General features: G+C 41.2%; 1 protein-coding gene across 1 annotated transcript; it reads right to left on the bottom strand.

The window, feature by feature from the left end:
• Positions 1-9,306: 9,306 nt before the first annotated feature.
• On the bottom strand, positions 9,307-19,543 carry LOC149220988 (uncharacterized). The gene is made up of 3 exons (XM_089382884.1): positions 18,690-19,543; positions 9,700-9,771; positions 9,307-9,578 (listed from the first exon to the last, which is right to left on the bottom strand). The coding sequence occupies exons 1-3, from the start codon at positions 19,374-19,376 to the stop codon at positions 9,495-9,497; spliced, it is 843 nt and encodes a 280-aa protein (XP_089239010.1). The 5' UTR covers positions 19,377-19,543; the 3' UTR covers positions 9,307-9,494.
• Positions 19,544-20,411: the final 868 nt, after the last annotated feature.

The raw sequence follows: 20,411 nt of genomic DNA, 5'->3' as shown, positions 1-20,411 counted from the left end.
CATTTTTTAACGAGGTCAACATGAGATAAGAATTGTCCTTGGAATCCACCATATTTACAGTATTTGATAGAAAATAAAAAACTGAAGGATGATTAAGGTCACTGGAATAATCTTCGTGGTAATCCGGAAGATGGGAATGATGGTGGTAATCTTCCCATGGTGCCTCTCCTAACATCATTGACTGAATGATTCCTCTGTCTGTAGAATGTACATGCGACCAAGGATCTGAAGAGGTACCATATTCCTTAGACCTATCTATCCAAACACTCGATGAGCGTTGATTTGGGTTTTCCCCCCAGGCCAAGAAAATTGATTGCTACAATATTTCTAAAATGGTGATGATCCATGCTGACAAAATGTTTAGGAATCTTCCGAATCCATTAGATATAGAAGATTTCATATTGCAGGTTTCCATTGTGGCCACTTCCGCCAGATTGTTTGGAGGCGGTAGGGAAAAAGTCCCCATTAATGTAGGGTCTTTTAGTAGGCCTACTCCGACATTTTGAAGCGATTGAGAGCTTCCATGGATCATTGGAATGCTTCCCGTAACTTGTGAACTGTTGGGGAGAAATGTTTGTTGGTCGACGATTGTAATTCCTCCTTGGAAGGGAAATGCAATCTTCCTGAAATAGGTCGACACAACGGCGGCCATGGCATATATCCAGGGCCTTCCTAGTAGGATGTTATAATCGAGGTTTCCGTCGATAACTTCAACATCAATTTCTACTGTTTTGCCCCCCAGTTCGACTTGAAAGTTACTTAATATCCCATATGGGGTGTATGTTCCTCCATCAAATGATTTTAGCGTCGTTAACGATCACGACAAGGGTGGTGAGCCTAAATTTTTCCAGCAACTCATCGACATAATACATGTAGGTTCCCCCTCATCAATAATTGTTTGATGAATAGTTTTGTTGAGGGCTTTCACTTGAATAAGGAAAGCTAGTTGAGCTGGTAACTGAGGGTCATATCCTTTGTGATTAAAGGACACAATATTGGAATCCGTTGGGTCTATCCCACCTATTGCTGATAATAATGCCTGCTTTTGGGAGGGGCAACTTTGCAGTACCTCAAGTGTCGACACAGCGAACAGCGATTGGGCCAGATCCTCCACTATATTATAATGCTGTGCTACTCTCGCACGAGGATTAAACGTCGATTTGTGTACTACTCCCTTTGGCGGCTTTATTGTTAGCTCTAGAGTGATGGGTGGCACAACTTCAGTCGAAGTTGTTGTCGAACTACTAGGTTGATCATTATCCTTGTTGTTCGACATCTGTGGATTCCCGTAATCTTTATTCCTTGTCGATATCAAAGCATCATTTTGCTGCTTTGAAACAGACAACATTAGCACTTGGGACGGGGAAGCATTGTTACTAGCAACCAGTTTTGTTCCTGGATTCGGAAACGGATCTGTCAATACCGCCGAGGTTTTTGAACTCTTGAAGAATTTCTTAAGCTCAGCTTTATGTGGACAATCGCTCGTCCAATGATCCTCATCACATATAAAGCATGGATGACTCGGTTTCCTATTTCCGGAGGGGTTTGCAAAAGATTTTTCAGGAGACGACTCTTCCTGTTTTTTCTTCTTCCCTTTCTTTTTCTTCTTGCCTCCTGGTTGCTTGGTTTCTTTGCCTTTGTCAATTGAGACAGCATTTACTTCCGAGGCGAGAAGTTCCTCATTTGCATTTTGACTAGAAATCTTACGGGCCTTTTTAGATGTAGCCTTTGTTGATTTCATGTCTGTCGTACCAATCACGCCATCGCCAGCATGAGAGTCATTGTTCGATTTAGGAGGAGGAGGAACGGAAAATTTTGGTCTGGGAGCGTCAGGGATTTTATCGTAGAGCGTGCCAGACTGAGTATAAATCAAGTCTAAATATTGTGCACGAGCAATAACTTGCTCTTCAGTGACGAATCCTCCCTTTGCCACATCTTCTGTAATGGAAGGTAATAATGACTTAATAAACCATTCAGCTAAAAGCTGATCAGGAACATACGTTTTACCATTCTACGACGACGTCGCCACTCAGGAATATGATCAGATATGTGAGTGGCCGTCGTTTGCTTGAAATTGGTAATAAGTTCTGTTTCCATTTCATACCTTATGGGTAACTGAAAATGGGTTAAAAAGGTTGTGGCTAGGTTACTGAAGTTATCAAACGAAGCTCTTGGTAATTCGATATACCATTTTGCTGCCGAACCAGTTAACGTTCTCTGAAAAAGGCGAAGCCTAATCGAATCATCATTTAGGGCGTTTGATGAACACCACAGATGAAAAGTCATCACATGATTCGACGGGTCTTCACCCGGATTTCCATTCAATTTAGGAATATCTGACGGAAGTTTATACAGAATCGTTGGCCACCAAGGGGCATAAGAAATTGGATCGTTCGTTATCCGATTTAGATCTGATAACTCTAAAGTTGCCACGAAGGGTAACTGTTGATTTAGGTTTGGCGAAGCATACCCAGGATAAGATGGGATTGCCTGAGCAGTTGGTCTTTTCATACCAGCATAATGCATTTAATGCTGGTAAATTTGGTAAGGTTGATGGGCATAACCATTATAGAATGGTTGATTTTGACCATTTTGAATATACAGCTGCCCATTATTTGAAAATATTTGTTGCTTAGATCCTTGGTATACTTGTTGGAATTGCGGTTGCTGATATTGCACCAGCCGAAGTTGTGAAGCCATGTGCTGTTGTCCAATACTGGCCGTTTGACCAAGATGAGGGGTAATTGTACCCGTTTGGGCCTATGTCATTCCACTAGTTGGCGATTGTGGTTGAGTTGCAGGGACAAGAGGCTGTTTCATTACAACCTGAGAAACCTGAGGTTGGCATACAACAAGCAACGCTTGTACTTGTGACACCGTCACAATAGCTAGCGTAGTTGGTATATTTGACATAGGTAAACATTGTTGCATTGAGTATACAACTCTTGGTTGTTGAGGGAGTATTGGCACCCAACTGCTAGATGTAATTCCAGCATAACCTGAATTTCGTTGTGAACACTCATATGGTTTTCCTCCCGGAGGAGACAATGAAAGGGTATATTGCCCCCCATACGGTGGTAATCCGGTACTTAAAGGAATTGTTTGCCCTTGAGGGCCGGACTGCCCAAATTGACACCGTGAGGGATCAATTTGTTGAGATTCAACATAAGAGTCCCCGAATATTATTCTGGATGAACAAATGGGAATGGAACATACTATCGAAATAGCCCCTAAGTGGGCCCCATCTAGTGATTGAGAGCTAGTTTCGACAGATGGTATGCCAACGAACATTGTTGGAGTGACAACAGGAAGTTCTGTCATTGCTGTGTCAGATGACACAGTCCTCGATGTCGACGGTTGTTCAGACATTTCTAGTCTATCCAAAATATTGCCTAGCGATTCTACAGGAGCTTCCGATAACGGTAGACTAATTTTTGTTGAAGAAGGATATAGGGTGATCCCAACTCCAACTTGCGATGGAGTACTAGATGGACGATCCTCCACAATCTCTTCTATAGCAATCAGACTAGGTGGAAGAGGTAGACTGTCAGGTCCGTAAAATATTTTTGGTGCCAAAAAAGGTATAGAATTTGCAGCGATAGATGTTTGGGGAATAACACCTTCCAAATCAGCTGTAGATGGAGCTGGTTTAGTAATACAAGTGTTTACCTTCACACTAGGATTAGCGCTACTATCCTTTGGTGGCTGCGGAACTTCTTCTGTAAAGGCAGGGATACCAAGAATTTTTGGAGTAACAAGAGTCTCCGATGGTGTTGGAACACTTGTTCTAACTTTACCAGGGGATTTGGAACCGGTTAAATGAATTCGCTTTGTCCGTAACAGTTTTGATTTTGGAGACAAAGACGGTTAACTTGTAAGCCTCCGTGAACGACGAGGTTTGAATTGACGTTCTTCCACGACTGCGGATTACTCGATCAACTAAAAATAAAGGGAAAATATGTTTCTGAATTAAATTAATTTTAGACACTTTGACACAACTTGTTTTTTCAATTTTTAAGAGTCGAGAAAAAACAAAAGATGACTCTAGTCGCCTTCGATTTTTAATGAGCCTGAAGTGACAAGTGCTTAGATGGACCTTTTCCTTTAAGGAGTCTGAAAAGGAATGAAAGAGACTACTCTAGAAATCTAGACAGAGGGATTACCAAATCAATCGCAAAACTGCAGAATAATTTTTACGGTACGGCAGTCAATCTTCCCGAATGCTGTGTTCAATGCATTACGATCGATAGGGCGACAGACACGGCTTCCTATGGATAAAGGATAAAGCGTATTGTGGTCTCCCAATATATACTCGATGGTACGTGGGAGCACAAGTCTGTATTGGCACTTATCATCTCAAAGTGGAGGAATCACCCAACTAGCAATGAAAACAATAGTTACCAGGCTTTACGACGCCGGAATACGTCTCTAGCCTAGACTTCTAAATGTTGTGCGTTAAGTTCCAAAGCATTTTTAGATTCATTAAATTTATTTTATAGTTGATCTTCCTTAAGAAATTTTCCTTTCAAGTTCACTGAGTGATGTACATGTGCAATTCCTAAAATGCAATCTAAGATGATAAACAATCGTTTAATCTACTTTTTGCAATGAAAATCCTAGCTACTAAGGAAAGAGAGATGATATTCTTTCAACATAGAGCAGAGAACACACATTATATGCACTGTCCTAAATCAAACCAACAAACAGTCTAAATGCAAATGCACATGCATGTATTTGTTTTCCACCTTCTTAATGTGTGAATGATAAAAAGAAAGCTAAGCGCAAATCTGAATTATTTTTCAACGCGACGTTACTAACAAGTTTCTTTTCAAGACACAATGAAGGCAATGACGACACTTTGCGAATTGGAATTGAAAACTTGCTTTCGACACTTGAAAAACTACTAATTCAAATCAAATACAAGAGTAACAGTGTAACCGACTATCAAGAATAATCGTATTCTCTTCTATGACTGAAAACAACACTTGCGACACTCTCAAATCAAGAAACGACAGTTCAATTACGCTACTTCTTTGTAAAGAGAACTGAAAATGGATCACAATACATAAAAACATTTACAGTTCATTACATAATGGAGGCAGAATAATGGCAAGGAAGGGGGTTTCAACAGAGGTATACTGACTACAAACAGCAAAACTCCTGAATAGAGCTAAAAAGAGTGAACACAGAAACCAAAATCTAAGAGTAGAACATGTCTTGTCTGATCAGTGCACCTGTAACACAGGGAAAGTGAGATGCAACGCACCTACTACACATGGGAAGTGTGATGCATCCAGATTCCAAAGAAGAGACAGTGCGATGGTCCAGGGATGAGACTTCAACTGGGTTCCGGGTCACAGTTTGCAGCTCAGTTCAGGGATTTAGGCCGAGGAAGTGGTAATCAGTAAATAAATCACAGGGGTAGATATAAGGAGGTTACTAGAGCTACCACAAGAGAAATTAGAGAGCTTGTAAATCGATTCTTCAATTCATAAACAAAACCCAGAGATAGACTGAAGCAATATTGATCTACTTTGCACTTTCATAGCGAATGCAGTTCGAAGGCTAGCTGGCTTGACTCCATGCTCCATCTATAAGTTTATAAAGCAAACAAATATAGACAAACAAACAATCTATTCGCTCCCCAGCGGACGTGCCATTTTGTTATTGGGAAATCTAGTGTATATGTAGAGCTGCTAGTCCCACTAAGGCTGGTAGCTACCTTAGAAACAAACAAACTAAAACCACTTTCGTTTTCCTTTAAGAGAAGTAGATAAGAGGGGAAAGAAGGAGACCAACCTCTGTCTTGCGCTTGGTTCCTTACTTGATTCCTCTCCCTTATGATAGATCTTTGCCACTCGCTTCCTCGTCTACTCAACTTCAAAGAGCACCTGTAGAATCAAAGCAGCATAACACTATCCAGGAACATAGATCTACTATCATAAACAATATAGAACCAGATATATATTGACCACACAAATGCATATATCATCAATCATACAAGAATGTGGAGGAAAACTTGAATATCTTTATTAATAATCAAGAATAGCAAAGAGGATTACAACCAATTCTTCTGACCCAGCATCATCCTCTCAGTAAGAAAGCCCTTCTTCACCTCATGAAAAGCTTAGATCACTCAACATTATGATGTTACACCAAGAAATGAGCAACACTTCCTTACAAGATAAAAAATTCTAGCCTCTGGATCAATGGGATGAGGGATCCATATATAGATGTTTGCAAGGGGGGTGAGTCAGCTTTTGAGATTTGATTAGTGTCCTCTCTTTGATATTTCTTGATTCCACTTGGAGATTGATGATCTCTTACTCATCCCTTGGCGAATGCAGAGAGGCAAGTGTCACAGGAGAAGTTTCTGGAAGATTCCATGATCCTCCACCTTGCAGATTGACCCTGCCATTTGTCCACTCTCGCCCATCACACCCCATAGAAGGGCTTTTCAGTATGCATCGCACCTCCCATGTGTATTTAGGTGGGAAGCAGTGCACTTTGACCATGGAGCAGGTGAGATGGTCCGTTTTGACTAGTTCTGAGTAGTTTTTCACAGAGAACTTCTGGGAGAAGATGTAATCAGTTGACCTTGTTCTTTTAGAGGTTGGAACAACACTTTTAGGGACTTAAGAGCCCTTGGTTTATGGAAATTTATGATTGGGGTTGCAATGCCCAAAAATGTCCATAACACTTTTGCTCACAGTAAGTTTCCTACCAGTCATTAACGTGGGGGGTTGCTTTAAGAAGTAAAAAAGTGATATTTTCCTGGCTGGAAAAATCAAGAATAGAAAAATATCCTTCTATCAGATTTAACCATTTATCTATAGTGTCTGCATCTATTTGACCCTCAAATAAGGGAATGTCAAAGTTAACTTGTACCTTAAAGGGTGTGGTGCTTCTAGAGTAGTTGCTGGAAGTAGATGTGCGCCCTTGGGTAGCCGCTGAAGGATCTGGGCAAAGTTGTCCATCATCGCGTTCCTTTGTCGGTCGAGGGCTTCTTCGAGCAAGATTTTGATAGGATCTCCTACCCCCTCATCTTTCTTTTCATCTACCATGGGAGGCCGTTGGGATTTGTGAGGCTAGTCTTGCAAAGGTTCGACAAGTTCAAGCCCTAACTCCTTATATCCCGATCTCATTGGGGACATGCAAAGAAAAATAGAGAAAGAACAGAGCGCTCTGATACCACTGATCTAGATTTAAATAGGAATGTATCAAATTATAGATATAACCATAAATACAAAGATGCAGTAGAAATAACACTTCATTTCATTAATATCAAATAATGAAATATGCTTATAAACAAAATGGAAATAATACTAGGTCAGGAGATGGTAGCTTATCTCTGAGAAGAGGCGTGGCAGCTACATGCCTCTGAATTATATTACAATGAGGCTCAAGGGCTTTTTTATTATCGAACAATTAGAGAAAACCCTAAACAACCAAAACCCTAACCCAAGGAGATGTAACACCAAGAGTTTATGGGCCTCATTGGGGTTAGTTGGATAGCCAACTTCCGAGGGTCGCGACTTGGTCATATTATCTCTGTTTGACGCGCATAATACCCTGTTGGAAAAATATCTCCAATGACTACGATGGAAAATATGATTTTATGAGAAAATCATTGGTGGTAGATTGCTAAAAAACACCGTTTAGGGCCTCAAAACGACTCCTAAAGTTTAAGACTCGAAAAACTAGTAAAAGTAGTAAACCATGCTACAATTAAAGAAACTGAAAAACTGAAAGAAACAATGGTGGGGGTCCAAGTGGAATTGGAGGGTGGCCACCAATATCCACCTGGATCTGCTCTACATATCTTTTCTCTTTCTTCAATATTTCCTTTTCTTCATTGTCATTTTCATCTGGTTCTTTGAAAACGTTTGCTTGCACCTCAACTACTGTTGATTCAAATTTTGTGTTGACTTGATTTTCTTTCATCTCCACTTCTATTGTTGTAATAACTTCAACAACTCTAATAGTTTCCTTTAATTTTTTTGTTCCTTGTTGCATTTATGGTAAATTTTCCATGATCATGTTTTTCCTTTATCATACTTAGGTTTTGGAACCCATTCTTAAGACAAAGCTAATATAATGTCATACTCAAATTCAATTTTCACTATTATGTTATCATTACATGTTTTGTTTAGGACAATTGTAGTCTCTATGTCCTGTATACCTTCTTCTATTTTGGCAAACTCTTCATAGTTTCCCTTGTTACTTCTCCAATATCAAAATCTCATATTTTTCTCCTATTACAATGGGCACTTCATTAACAACTATAATGCTCTATGACTTAACTTGATGTTGATCAATGTTGCTCCCCCTTTCACTCTATGTCATTTCTTTAATATTCAAAGCTTCTTTGGATGTGGTTGTTGTTATAGTGTTAAGAAGAATATTGCCATCCAATCTTTGTTGAATGAGAAACAAATATTGTTGCATCATCTTTCATGTTAAGCAAAAGCTAGTATTTTTTATTTTAAACAAAAGCTAGTGTTTTTTATTTTATGCCATAGCAACATAGGCTACTTGATTTCAATCTTCCTCAAATGCATTCGATGTAATTTTCAGTAAATCATCTATTTAATCTTGTAATCATTTTAATGGCCAAAATCTTGTTGTCATTTTAATGAATCACATTTCATAGTCTTTACCCAATTCTCATTTTAGTGACCCCAAAAATCATAATATTTCATATTCTTTACCAACCAACAAAAATAGGCGCTCATTGAGAAAAACTATTGAGCAAATCCATACTAATAAAAATCACGGGGAAAATCCATAGGTGGGGGATGTGCTATTCACACCCTAGCAAATAGCATAACTATCTACTTTTTGATAATACTTATCATTTTTTTAAACCACTTTTGTTTTGAAATAGGCGCTGATGGAGAAAAACTATTGAGCAAATCCACAATAATAAAAATCATTGGGAAAATCCATAGGTGGGGGTTGCGCTATTCACACCATAGCAAATAGCATACCTATATGCCTTTTGATAATACTTAGTCATTTTTTTAAAACCATTTTCGTTTAGCAAATAGCATACCTATATGCCTTTTGATAATACTTAGTCATTTTTTTAAAACCATTTTCGTTTTCAAACTTCTTTTACAGCTTATTAAAACAGAAAGGGCACTTATAATACCTTTCTAAATATTTTATTTACCAAATGCTAGACTGTATATCAGACTAACTAAAAAAATTATCATGTAAAATGGCCAAAGACAATAATGCCAAATATTAAAATGCTTCGTATATCCGAACACCGATTTTTTTAAATAAATGACAAGAAATTTTCTTGACTCACAGTGATCTGGTTCAAGCCTTGAGATCTTAAAGATATCTGCGAATTTTTTCATATTTCTTGACTGACGATGTGAGAAGTAACTCAGACTAATAACAAATTGTCCGAATCATTTATTTTTTTAAGAGGTAAAAATGTATATTTTTCTAAGCTTGTTAGGTCCCCTAGTTGCTCCGGTACTTCAGGTCTTCTCTTCTCTCAGCATTTTTAGTAGAAGCTCGTGCAAAGGGATTTGATCTGCGTCCGTCTCCACCGTAGTCGAATACTTCGTACAAAGTAACGGTAGCATCAGTTATAGGTCTAATATTATAGAGCCGAATAATATAGCCTATGCAATCCCGGCTATGCTTTTGAACTAAAATCGAAAAGAATAATGTTCCACATACCTTAGACTCGGTTTTGAAGACGTCAGTTAAAGCTGTGTTAGAAACCATTGCGGCTTTCAGCAGGAGCATCACCTGCCATTAACACATGAATTACTATGATTTATATTAGATCTAAAAAGATTGGGAAAGGAGAGAATAATACAGAGGTTCCGGAAATAATATCACCATTTTATTACAAAGGAGAGATAGGCATTTTATAAACAATGCAAATATTTTGTTGATTATTTTGTTATTACGAAATATATGAAATAAAAATCAATTTAAGTTATTAGATAAAACAACTATAGAGATGTTTCCATTTTTACTATTTTTTTTTTTATGGTTTCAAGTTTGAGATGTTACCAAGAAAGCAGTGCACTTTTTCTTTGTTGCTCAATTAGTTAGATGTTTTTGATTGGTGAGGCTTTCTTGGTTGCCAATTCTTCCCTGTTTAGAGTGGGAGGCATCCCCACTTCCTGCACCAAATGAGGGAAAGCGTGCATTGATCCGGATTTAAACAGGAACGCAACAAATTACAGAGATAACCATATACACAAAGATGCAGCGGAAATAATACTTCATTTCATTAATGGAAAATACTGAAATATGCTTACAACCAGAAATGGAAATAATCTAGCTAGGGCGATGGTAGCTTATCTCTGAGAAGAGATGTGATGGCTACATGCCTCTGAACTGTGTTACAATGAGGCTCGAAGGCCTATTTATTTTCGAGAAACAATGGAAAACCCTTAACATTCCAAAACCTAACCCTAGGAGATGAAACGCCAAACTGTGGGCCCCGTTTGGGGGTAAGTTGGTACATCAATTTCCCGAGGTCGTAACTTTGGCATATGATCTCCGTTTGACGCGTACAATAGCTCATTAGAAAGATCTATCCGAGCATTATCATTGTTGGAACAAGCAACGTCGGTCCATGGAATGGACCGATGTTGCTCTCGGATTCCCCAAAAAACGTCGTTTAGGGCCTCAAAACAGCTCCGGAAGTTCAGGACCCAAAAAACTGCTAAAAATAGTAAGTTGTGCTACAATTAAGGAAACTGAAAATGCTGAGAAAGACAATGGTGGGGGTCCAGGTGGAATTGGCAGGTGGCCACCAATATCCACCTGGATCATTCCTCGCCCCTTAGGAAGCAATGGTCCCCATTGCGTTGAGCTCCTCCATGAGATGAGGAAACTTCTGCTGAACTTGTTCCCTGGTGAGCCACTTGCCCTGCTGAAGGAGTTGGCCTGCTTTGACAACTCGATACAGTTGGATATTCTGTTGGCGAGTGTTCTTGACCTGTGTGTCCATGATCCGATCAGTTGCAGCTTGTTCCATGCAATCTGGATTTAATTCTGTGGGTTTGAGCTGTTCTTGAATGTCGGATGTGTCTAGCAATGGTGGAAATTATGGCCGAAGGCGGTCCACATTGAACACTGGGTGCAGGCCAAGGAATGGGGGAATGCTGAGCTCAAATGCATTGTCTCCGATAGCCTTAGTAATGGTGTAAGGACCATATCGGATTGGTCTCAATTTCCGATAGGCTCCAGTAAGGCGTTCCTTTTGCAAATGCAACCAGACTTTGTCGCCCACCTGAAACTTGTGTGGCACCCGATGTTGATCATGTCGCTGCTTGTACTTGGCGTTTAATTTCTTAAGAATGTCATGGACCTGCTGGCGAATATGTTGGATGCGCTCAATGAAGCTGGTGGCCTTATCTATTTCGGATTGGACATGAGCTGAATTCATGTGAGTAGCTGCAAGTGGCATGGCCACATCAATGGGGCATAGTGGCGGAATCCCAAACCCACCTGAAAAGGGCTATGGCCAGTGGAGCTGTGAAGAGCTCGGTTGTAGCTGTGCTAAACATAGGGGAGGCTCTCGTCCCATGTGCATGGATGCTTTGAGTTATACATGCGCAGAATGTGCACAATCATCCTATTGACAACCTCTGTCTGGCCATCAGTTTGAGGATGGAAGGCTATGGACTTCGTGAGTTTGGTGTCCAGCATTGACCAGAGACTGGACCAAAATGTGCTGAGAAACCGACTGTCCCGATCTGAGATGATAGACTGTGGGATCCCAAAGTGCACCCACACTCGTTCAAAGAAGAGTTTAGCAGTGGCTTCTGCTGTGATATTCTTCTTGCAGGCCACCATAATGGCCATCTTCGAGAACCTGTCGACGACCACAAAAACACAGTCATTTCCATGCTTAGTGGAAGGAAGGCCTGACATGTAATCCATGGAGATGGATTCCCAAGGTCGACTAGGGGTAGGCAACGAGGTATAGAGGCTGTGCTTCTTAATGGCTGGTTTGGCAATGGCACAGGTAGTACATGATCGGATGTACTTCCCAACATCCTGTCGAAGATTCGGCCAATAGAAATAATTTTGCAGTACTGCCATTGTTTTCTCGACCCCGAAATGCCCAGCAGCCCGAATGTAGTGTGCTTCCCAAATCATCTTGGCACGCTCGCTTGAAGGAACACAAAGGTGACCGAGGTGGCATAATAGGGCATCGTGGAGGTGAAAATCTGCAACCTGCCGACCTTCCAAGAGTGTCTGGTATGTGTGGCCGAATTCTGGGTCGTTTTTGTAGAGAAGTGGCCAATCAGAAGTCTCGTGCCCACAAGAGTTGAGCACGGTGGTTAGCGCCATGATCGGTGGTCGACTGAGGCAATCTGCAACGTTATTGGTGCTACCTTTTTTATACTTGATATTCAAGTGAAGCTGTTGCAGGTATGTAGACCACTTCTGATGGCGATCATTCTGCAATTTCCCTTGGGTTTGTATGAACTGCAGAGGTCGGTGGTCTGTGTGGATGACCGTTTCCTTCCCCAAAATGTAATGCTTCCATTGTTGGCAGGTCTGTACAATGGAATACATCTCTTTATCATAAGTGGGGTACTTCCGGACTGTGTCTGAAAGTGTTTCACTGTGATATGCCACTGGATGTCCATGTGTTGTAAGGACTGCCCCAATAGCATAGTCAGAGGCATCTGTCTCGACCTCAAAATGGTTGTTGTAAATCTGGTAACGCGAGCACTGGTGCCGTGCAGAGGCGATCCTTCAACTCCCTGAATGCCTTCTGTTGAGATTCAGACCAAAAGAATTTTTCTTTCGCCTCGCCCTTGGTGACTTGACTCAAGGGCCAAGAAATATGAGAAAACCCCAACACAAACCTGCGGTAGAAGTTGGCAAGACCTAGAAAGCTGCGGAGCTCTGTTAGAGTGGTTGGAGAGGGCCAATCCCAAATGACTTGGATCTTGGCTGGATCGACATGCACCCCCTGTTCATCGATGATGTATCCCAGATACTGAACCTGGGTCATGCCAAAAGTGCATTTCTCCAAATTGGCACATAGCTTGTGTTGCCGCAGTGTTTGGAGAACCTGTCGGATGTGGTGGAGGTGCTCTTCCCAACTCTGGCTGAAGATCAGAATGTCATCCAAGTATACTACTACAAAGGAGTTGGTGAATGGCCGCAAGATGTCATCCATTAGCCTCATAAAGGTTGCAGGAGCATTCGTCAATCCGAAAGGCATGACCAACCATTCGAAGAGGCCCTCCTTGGATTTGAAGGCAGTCTTCCACACATCGGAGGGTTCGATTGGTACCTGGTGATATCCCGACTTCAGGTCGATCTTGCTGAAATATTTCGCCCCCTTTAGTTGGTCTAGGAGGTCATCAATCCGCGGGATCGGGTACCTATTACGGACAGTGATCTTGTTCAGCGCCCGATAGTCAATACAGAGTCTCCACGTCCCATCCTTCTTCTGTACCAACACGATCGGGCTCCCACAGGGTGATGAACTCGGACGGATGTGACCTTTCTGCAGGAGCTCCTAAATCTGCCTCTTGATTTCATCGTTCTCCAGAACGGAGCGCCGATAAATTGGTCCATTGGGTAGCGGCGCACCTGGGGTCAGATCGATGGAGTGCTTGACTTGACAGTGTAGAGAAACCCCTGCTGGGGAGGTGAAGATGTCCTCGTACTCCTCCACAATCTTGTCCATCTGTAGTTGTCGTGCAGAGGGGCCCCGTTTGGAGGCCGCGACCACTATCTTCTTCTTTCCTTGAGGGCATATCATCAGGAAAACAAATTTCTTGGTTTTGGAAATGATCTTACTGCATTGTTTTGCAGTAATCAAAGAGAGGGCGGCAGGTGGTGCTACCTCTGGTATCCTGAACAATTTATTTCCCAATGTAATAATAACAGCATGGGGCCTTGATTCATACACAGCATGTCGCTTCCACAAGTATGTTTGTCCTAGTAATACATCACAAACTTCAAGGGGAGCAATGTCACACAATACCTCATCCGTGAAGGGCTTGATGTTGTATGGAAGGCGACACTGCTGGCTCACGCAAAGATCTCGTCCTTGGTGAAGCCACCCAATGGTGTACGGTTGTGGATGTGCTGTGGTCGGTAAGCCCAACCGCTTCACGACCTCTGCCGAAATGAGGTTCTTTTGACTCCCGCTATCAACAATGAACTGTATCGGGGAGCCCTTTACCCACATCTGGGAGTGGAAGAGACGCTCCTCCTCCTCTGGATCTTCGGGTTCATTTTTCTGGATCTTTGCGGTAGCAACAGTGGCGCTGGGGTCCGCATCAATGATCTGCTTCCCTTTTTCATACCCCTTATCGGGTTCTGACTCAAAGTCGGAACATGCATTTGATTCTGAAACCTTTAGCTCAGCCACCAGTGACTGCCTGGCCCGACACTCACTTGTGTTGTGAGTGGAGCTCTTATGGAACTCGCACCATTTTCCAGTGTCCTTTCTCGGCTTTGCGGCGCTGTTCTTTGCTTGCAGCTTCGGCTGGTTGTCTTGGGCTGTCCCGCCTTGGCTTTGTCCTTTGTTCTGTGGTTTAGGGGCACCTTTCCCCTGCTTTGGATTCGCAGATCCAAAGTCTCGCTTCTTTTGTTTAAACTTCTGCTCGACCTTGACGGCATACCGGTATGCTGCGCCGAGCGAGGGGATGTTTAGGAATTGTATTTCTTCCTGGATGTACTTGTGCAGGCAGCCACGGTATTTGAGTATCAAATGTTGCTCCGAATCCTTGATACCCAACTTTGTGCGAAGGGTATGGAAAAGATTGGTGAACTCCGGCACGTCTTGGTCCCTTCCCTGCCACAGTGTGGTCCACTTTATGTATTCATCCTCATAGCTCCCGACAGGGTAGTACTGCTCCTTGATGGCATCCCGGAACGAATCCCAGGTGGGTGCGGCTGAAAATAGTGAGCCAGTACTTTCATCCTTCTGCTCACAGTAGGTTTCCCACCAGTCCTTGACGTGGGGGGCTGCTTTGAGGAGAGCAAAAACAATCTTTTCCCGACTCGAAAATTCATGAACAGAAAAATAACCCTCTAGCAGATTTAACCATTTATCTACGGCATCTGCGTCTATCTGACCCTCAAATATGGGGATTTCAAAATTAACTTGTACCTTAAAGGGTGTAGCGTTTCCAGAGTAGCTGCTGGAAGCCGATGCATTGCTTCTGGGTAGCCGCTGAAGGATTTGGGCAAAGCTGTCCATCATCGCGTTACGTTGTCGCTCGAGGGCTTCTTCGAGCAAGATTTTGATGGGATCTCCTGCCCCCTCGTCTTTCTTCTCGTCCGCCATGGGAGGCCGTCGGGATTTGCGAGGCTGGTCTTGCAAAGGTTCAACCAGTTCAAGCCCTAACTCCTTATATCCCGACCTTGTTGGGGACATGCAAAGAAAAACAGAGAAAAAGCAGACTGCTTTGATACCACTGATCCGGATTTAAATAGGAACGCAACAAATTACAGAGATAACCATATACACAAAGATGCAGCAGAAATAATACTTCATTTCATTAATGGAAAATACTGAAATATGCTTACAACCAGAAATGGAAATAAACTAGCTAGGGTGATGGTAGCTTATCTCTGAGAAGAGATGTGATGGCTACATGCCTCTGAACTGTGTTACAATGAGGCTCGAAGGCCTATTTATTGTCGAGAAACAATGGAAAACCCTTAACATTCCAAAACCTAACCCTGTGAGATGAAACGCCAAACTGTGGGCCCCGTTTGGGGGTAAGTTGGTACATCAACTTCCCGGGGTCGTAACTTTGGCATATGATCTCCGTTTGATGCATACAATAGCTCATTAGAAAGATCTATCCGAGCACTATCATTGTTGGAACGGGCAACATTGTTCCATTCCATGGACTCATGTTGCCCTCGGATTCCCAAAAAAAAGTCGTTTAGGGCCTCAAAACGGCTCCGGAAGTTCAGGACCCGAAAAACTGCTAAAAGTAGTAAGTTGTGCTACAATTAAGGAAACTAAAAATGCTGAGAAAGACAATGGTGGGGGTCCAGGTGGAATTGGAAGGTGGCCACCAATATCCACCTGGATCATGCTTCCACGTTTCTATCGAGTCATTTGTTATGCATTGGTGTGTGTCCCTTCTGATCAACAAGATATGATAAGTCAAGAGTCACATTGGCACGCCTAATTGGTGCCATTCTGCTTGGTGACAATTGCTCCTATGAAACAACAAAACTCTTTGAAGGCTTTCCCATCAAAAGTGGTGAGTGGTGCGTTATTGAAATTATTCTGCATAGAAAGAAGCATGAATTTGATAACAAGCAAAAGGTTGCTTTTCTACCATGGAATCTTCCACAACAAGGCCCTTCAAATCTTTGACAACAGGGCCCTTCATTGACTTTCATTCTTCAACCATTTTGTTTCTATTGATTAGAGTGTCCACACTCTATGCAAAAGTTGCTGACACTGGCTTTTCCCCAACTTGTGTGGCACTCTTTTTTCCCCAACTTGTGTGGCACTCTTGCTACTAGAATTTGAACTTGAGGTTTCATCCATTTCTACCATTGATGGCTTTCTTTGAACCCCATTATGACCACCAGTGGAGGTTTCATATCCCTTTACAACCCACATATTTTTGTGTCTAATATGACCTTTAGCAACAACATGTTTCTTTGATGAATCGGGTCGAACAGACAATTTTCTAGTAAAGCAAAAGGATGGGGCATTTGATAAGGAAGCAGCTGGAATAAGATCGATTTGATGTTCAATAGAGCATGGGGGATGAAACCGTGTGGGTTTGGTGAAGACATTTGCAAATTTTGGTTGTAGTGGAGGCATGGCAGGAGGTATTGGGTTGTTTTTGTTTTTTGGTTTGATAGAGAAAACCAAACACAAAGATATGCATTGGTTTATATCGACTCTCTTAATGGGAGCTTTTCGAGTAAGAGGTTGGGTTGATGTGAGCGCCGCAGATGTGAACACATAGGTACAAACCTCATGTTGGAAGTGTTATTTTTTATCTTTAACATGATAAAGAGTGTGTCAAGCCTGTTGGTGTGGAATGCCTAGTAACAAATCGACACAGTTGAGAGGGGAAACATCACATACAATAGTAACTCGAAAAGGACCAATAGAAATGGTGACAGCACAACGTTGGGAGACAATAAGACAAGGGTTTCCCTTTTGAACCTAGCCTAGCTGATGTGAGTTGGGGTGTGGAGTGGTGGGAAGGCTAAGGCAGTGAACCAAGTTGTGTGTCACAAGATTCTTTTGACTCCATTGTCAAGGATAAGAGTCACCAACTCATGTTTGATTTGACAATTATGCGTAAATAGAGGTGCAGCAGATGTGCCATCTTCATTACCAGTAATGAGGATGAGAGAGGGGTCTACATCGGTAAGATTGTTAAGAGAAACAACTACAAGTGAGGAAGAAGAATTTTGTTGCTCTACCTCTATAAAACGTGTCTTGTTGGGGTGCATATTTTGAAGTACATGTGAGTTGGTCTTATGAAATGTACACTAGGGGGGATGAGGCAGGGGCCACACTAATGGACTAGTGGGCAAAGGACCATTTTTGGTTTGAAGAGATCATGTTTGAGGAGCCACTTTACATTCGCCTTGTCCAAGGAAGTATTATCAAGCAACTCAATTTCTTGACGAAAAACGATTAGATTAAATCTAATAATTAATACCTCTTCTGGATTAAAGATATGGGGTTGATGCACAAGTTGCAAAAGACATGAATGTATGGTTGCACTAATTGATTGGTAGTTGTCGGAGTTGCAACCGTTTGGGAAAGAGATTATTGAGATATTATGAGGGGTAAAAACATGCTCTTAAGGCTTGACAAAATTCATTGTAAGATGTGATATGTGTGGATCTAATCTCTTTTGGTTCCTCGAGCTCGACAACTGAGGATATATTCTCGAGTTGAGTGTCCCACCATGTTTGCACTAGGCCTTCCAACTGTAGACTGCCGATTTGAAGCTTCATGTCCTCTTCCATTGTGGGACGTGTTTTGAAATAGGTAGAGAGACTGCGGAGCCAAGAATCGACAACCTCTCCATTCATTTGGTCTGAGAATTTGGGCAATTTAAAGCGTGTATCCATTTACATTTGTCTAGAAGGGTGTCTCCGTTGTTGCAGTGTAATTAGCTCTTGAATAGGCATGGCTAAATCATGGAATCATGAGTCCTCTATTGAGGGTTCTCGACTTGGCGGCATGATTTTCATCTACCGAAAGAATTGAAAGGTATGATCCCAAGCAACATGTGATGGGAATCTGAAGTAAGGAGGGTGCACTAAGAAGTACGTTGAATTGTTAAGCCACAAATACCCAAATAAAAAAACAGACTTTGAAAGGGTGGATGGCTTTGAAGATCTTATGCTCTCATATCAATTGATCTACATGCAGATCTAAAAAGATTCAGAAAGGAGAGAAAAGATCTTATGCTCTCATACCAATTGATCTACATGCAGATATAAAAAGATTCAAAAAGAGAAAATAACACAGATGTCATGGAAAACAATACCACCATCTTATTATGAGCCAAAAATAATCATTTTATAAACAATGCAAACATTTGCCTCATTAAACAAAATCAGCGATTACGAACTCTTCCTCATCCAAATACTTTGTAGTAAAAAAAACAATTTAAACAAGATTCCAGCCGAACACTCCAAAGCCACTGCCAAACGAAATCGATTACCTCATTGGAACCGACTGTGACATTCTGCTCTTTCAAATTCGTCGGCTCCTGCACGTCCAGCTTATTCCACAACTGAACAACCGTTGCAGTGGAATTAGCTGGCAATACACGCAAGTCGTCTGTGATGACAAAGTTGGCCGTCTCTTTCACATATCCCGGAAGGCGTACTGGAGCTTTGGCAGCTACAGGGGTGTTGTCCGCTAACTTCACTTCACTGTCTACTGAATAGCCGCAGGGACACATTTTAGTTCCAGATTGGGTACTGAAACTGTGTGTCAAGGAGCCGTAACTAACGTTGTTGCACACATAGTACTTTGGAGGACGTGCAGGTGGAGGAGTTTGAATAGAAAGGGTGTCATTGTTGTAGATATTGGAGAATACCTTTGGGTCTAACAGAGCCCCTTTGTCAGCTTTCATGACCAATGCAGACAGATTCTCCACGCTCTTATAAAGATTTGTTATACAAGGAACTTCTGTCTGATCCTCCTCCTTCGTAACTTTAGAGAGCAGGGCCTGCTTGGTTATGGCCCCGGTTGGAAGTACAAGAAAACTGAATAACAGATCAACAAAAGCCTTCCCTGCTTCTGCGTACATTATTTTACCAGTTCTCTTATTGACCATCAGTTTTATGGTCATGGAATTAGCAGACTTAGGCTTGGCCGTAGTTTCAGACTGCTTAGCTGCCATGGAAACTCTATGCTGATTCTATGTCTGATAAATTTCTCTGAGAATATTAAGACACCATTAAGGTTAACAATTTAAGAAACCAGCCTGCACATACATGACTTACAGAACAAAATAACGTTTCTAACCAGCACATCAATTTATTTATCACATGTTCATTATTTCAATTATTTTATTTGGAGTTGGACAACTATAATTTGGATTTACAAAAATCTTGGTCAAATTTTATGCATTTAGAGTGAGACAACTATAACTTGGATTTACAAAAATCTTTGCCAAATTTTCTCTAAATATAACTAAAATTTCTATAACTTTCTAAACAATTCGTCCAGCTAGTTATACTACAGCCATTTCAATACAGAAATCGAGAGCAAATTCTGCGTATGAATTACGCTTATATAATTCGTTATTGTTGCCAGACAACTAGAATCGATATTTTATACCAAACGTAAATGCAGGGAAAGAGATCAAGTAAAGAAATGTACTATTGCCTCTTTTATTGTTCTGGAATTTACTGGTTACTTGATTTTTGAACCTGATTCTTGTCCTTTTTTATTCGATAATCAGCACTACGCTCTCGTACTACCCATTTACTGAATTTAGAGGTATAAAAAAAATAGTGTATATGGAGGTAAAAAAGTTGTTAGGACTGATAAAAGTGGTTGGAATTTGGTTAAAAAAAATTAAATTTTTTTTGTAAAGATCGTATTTAAATCATGTTTTTGATTGTGGAAATGGATTCAGCACCATCAAAACATTTTGGGCACTTAAAATCTTGAAGTTTAACAATTGTAACTTAGATTTACAAAAATCTCTGCCTGATTTTTTCAAAATATAACCAGAATTTCCATAACTTTTCAGGGCAAAAACTAATCTAATTACACTACAGCTAAAAAAATTCAATTAAAATAATGTTATTGTGGAATTGAATCTGAAAGCATCCAATGGTTGGTTTATTGGGACCAAATGTATAATGAAAAAAGTGGAGATTGTCTCCTATATTTCTTTTACTTGTGATGAACCTGTAACTATTTACAC

Source organism: Pinus tabuliformis, chromosome Q, assembly GCF_031772625.1.
Source record: "Pinus tabuliformis cultivar Carrire ecotype Pingquan chromosome Q, CPIR1, whole genome shotgun sequence".
Taxonomy (NCBI): domain Eukaryota; kingdom Viridiplantae; phylum Streptophyta; class Pinopsida; order Pinales; family Pinaceae; genus Pinus; species Pinus tabuliformis.
Note: the sequence above shows the minus strand (reverse complement) of the source record. Positions and strands in the feature narration are given on the sequence as shown.

Excerpts from the sequence above, each read along its gene's own strand:
- LOC149220988 (XM_089382884.1), bottom strand. The coding sequence starts at position 19,376 with ATGGCAGCTAAGCAGTCTGAAACTACGGCCAAGCCTAAGTCTGCTAAT. Across the intron at positions 9,772-18,689 it reads TCACAGTCGGTTCCAATGAG|GTGATGCTCCTGCTGAAAGC; the intron begins GTAATCGATTTC and ends TGTTAATGGCAG. Across the intron at positions 9,579-9,699 it reads TCTTCAAAACCGAGTCTAAG|TATTCGACTACGGTGGAGAC; the intron begins GTATGTGGAACA and ends CTTTGTACGAAG.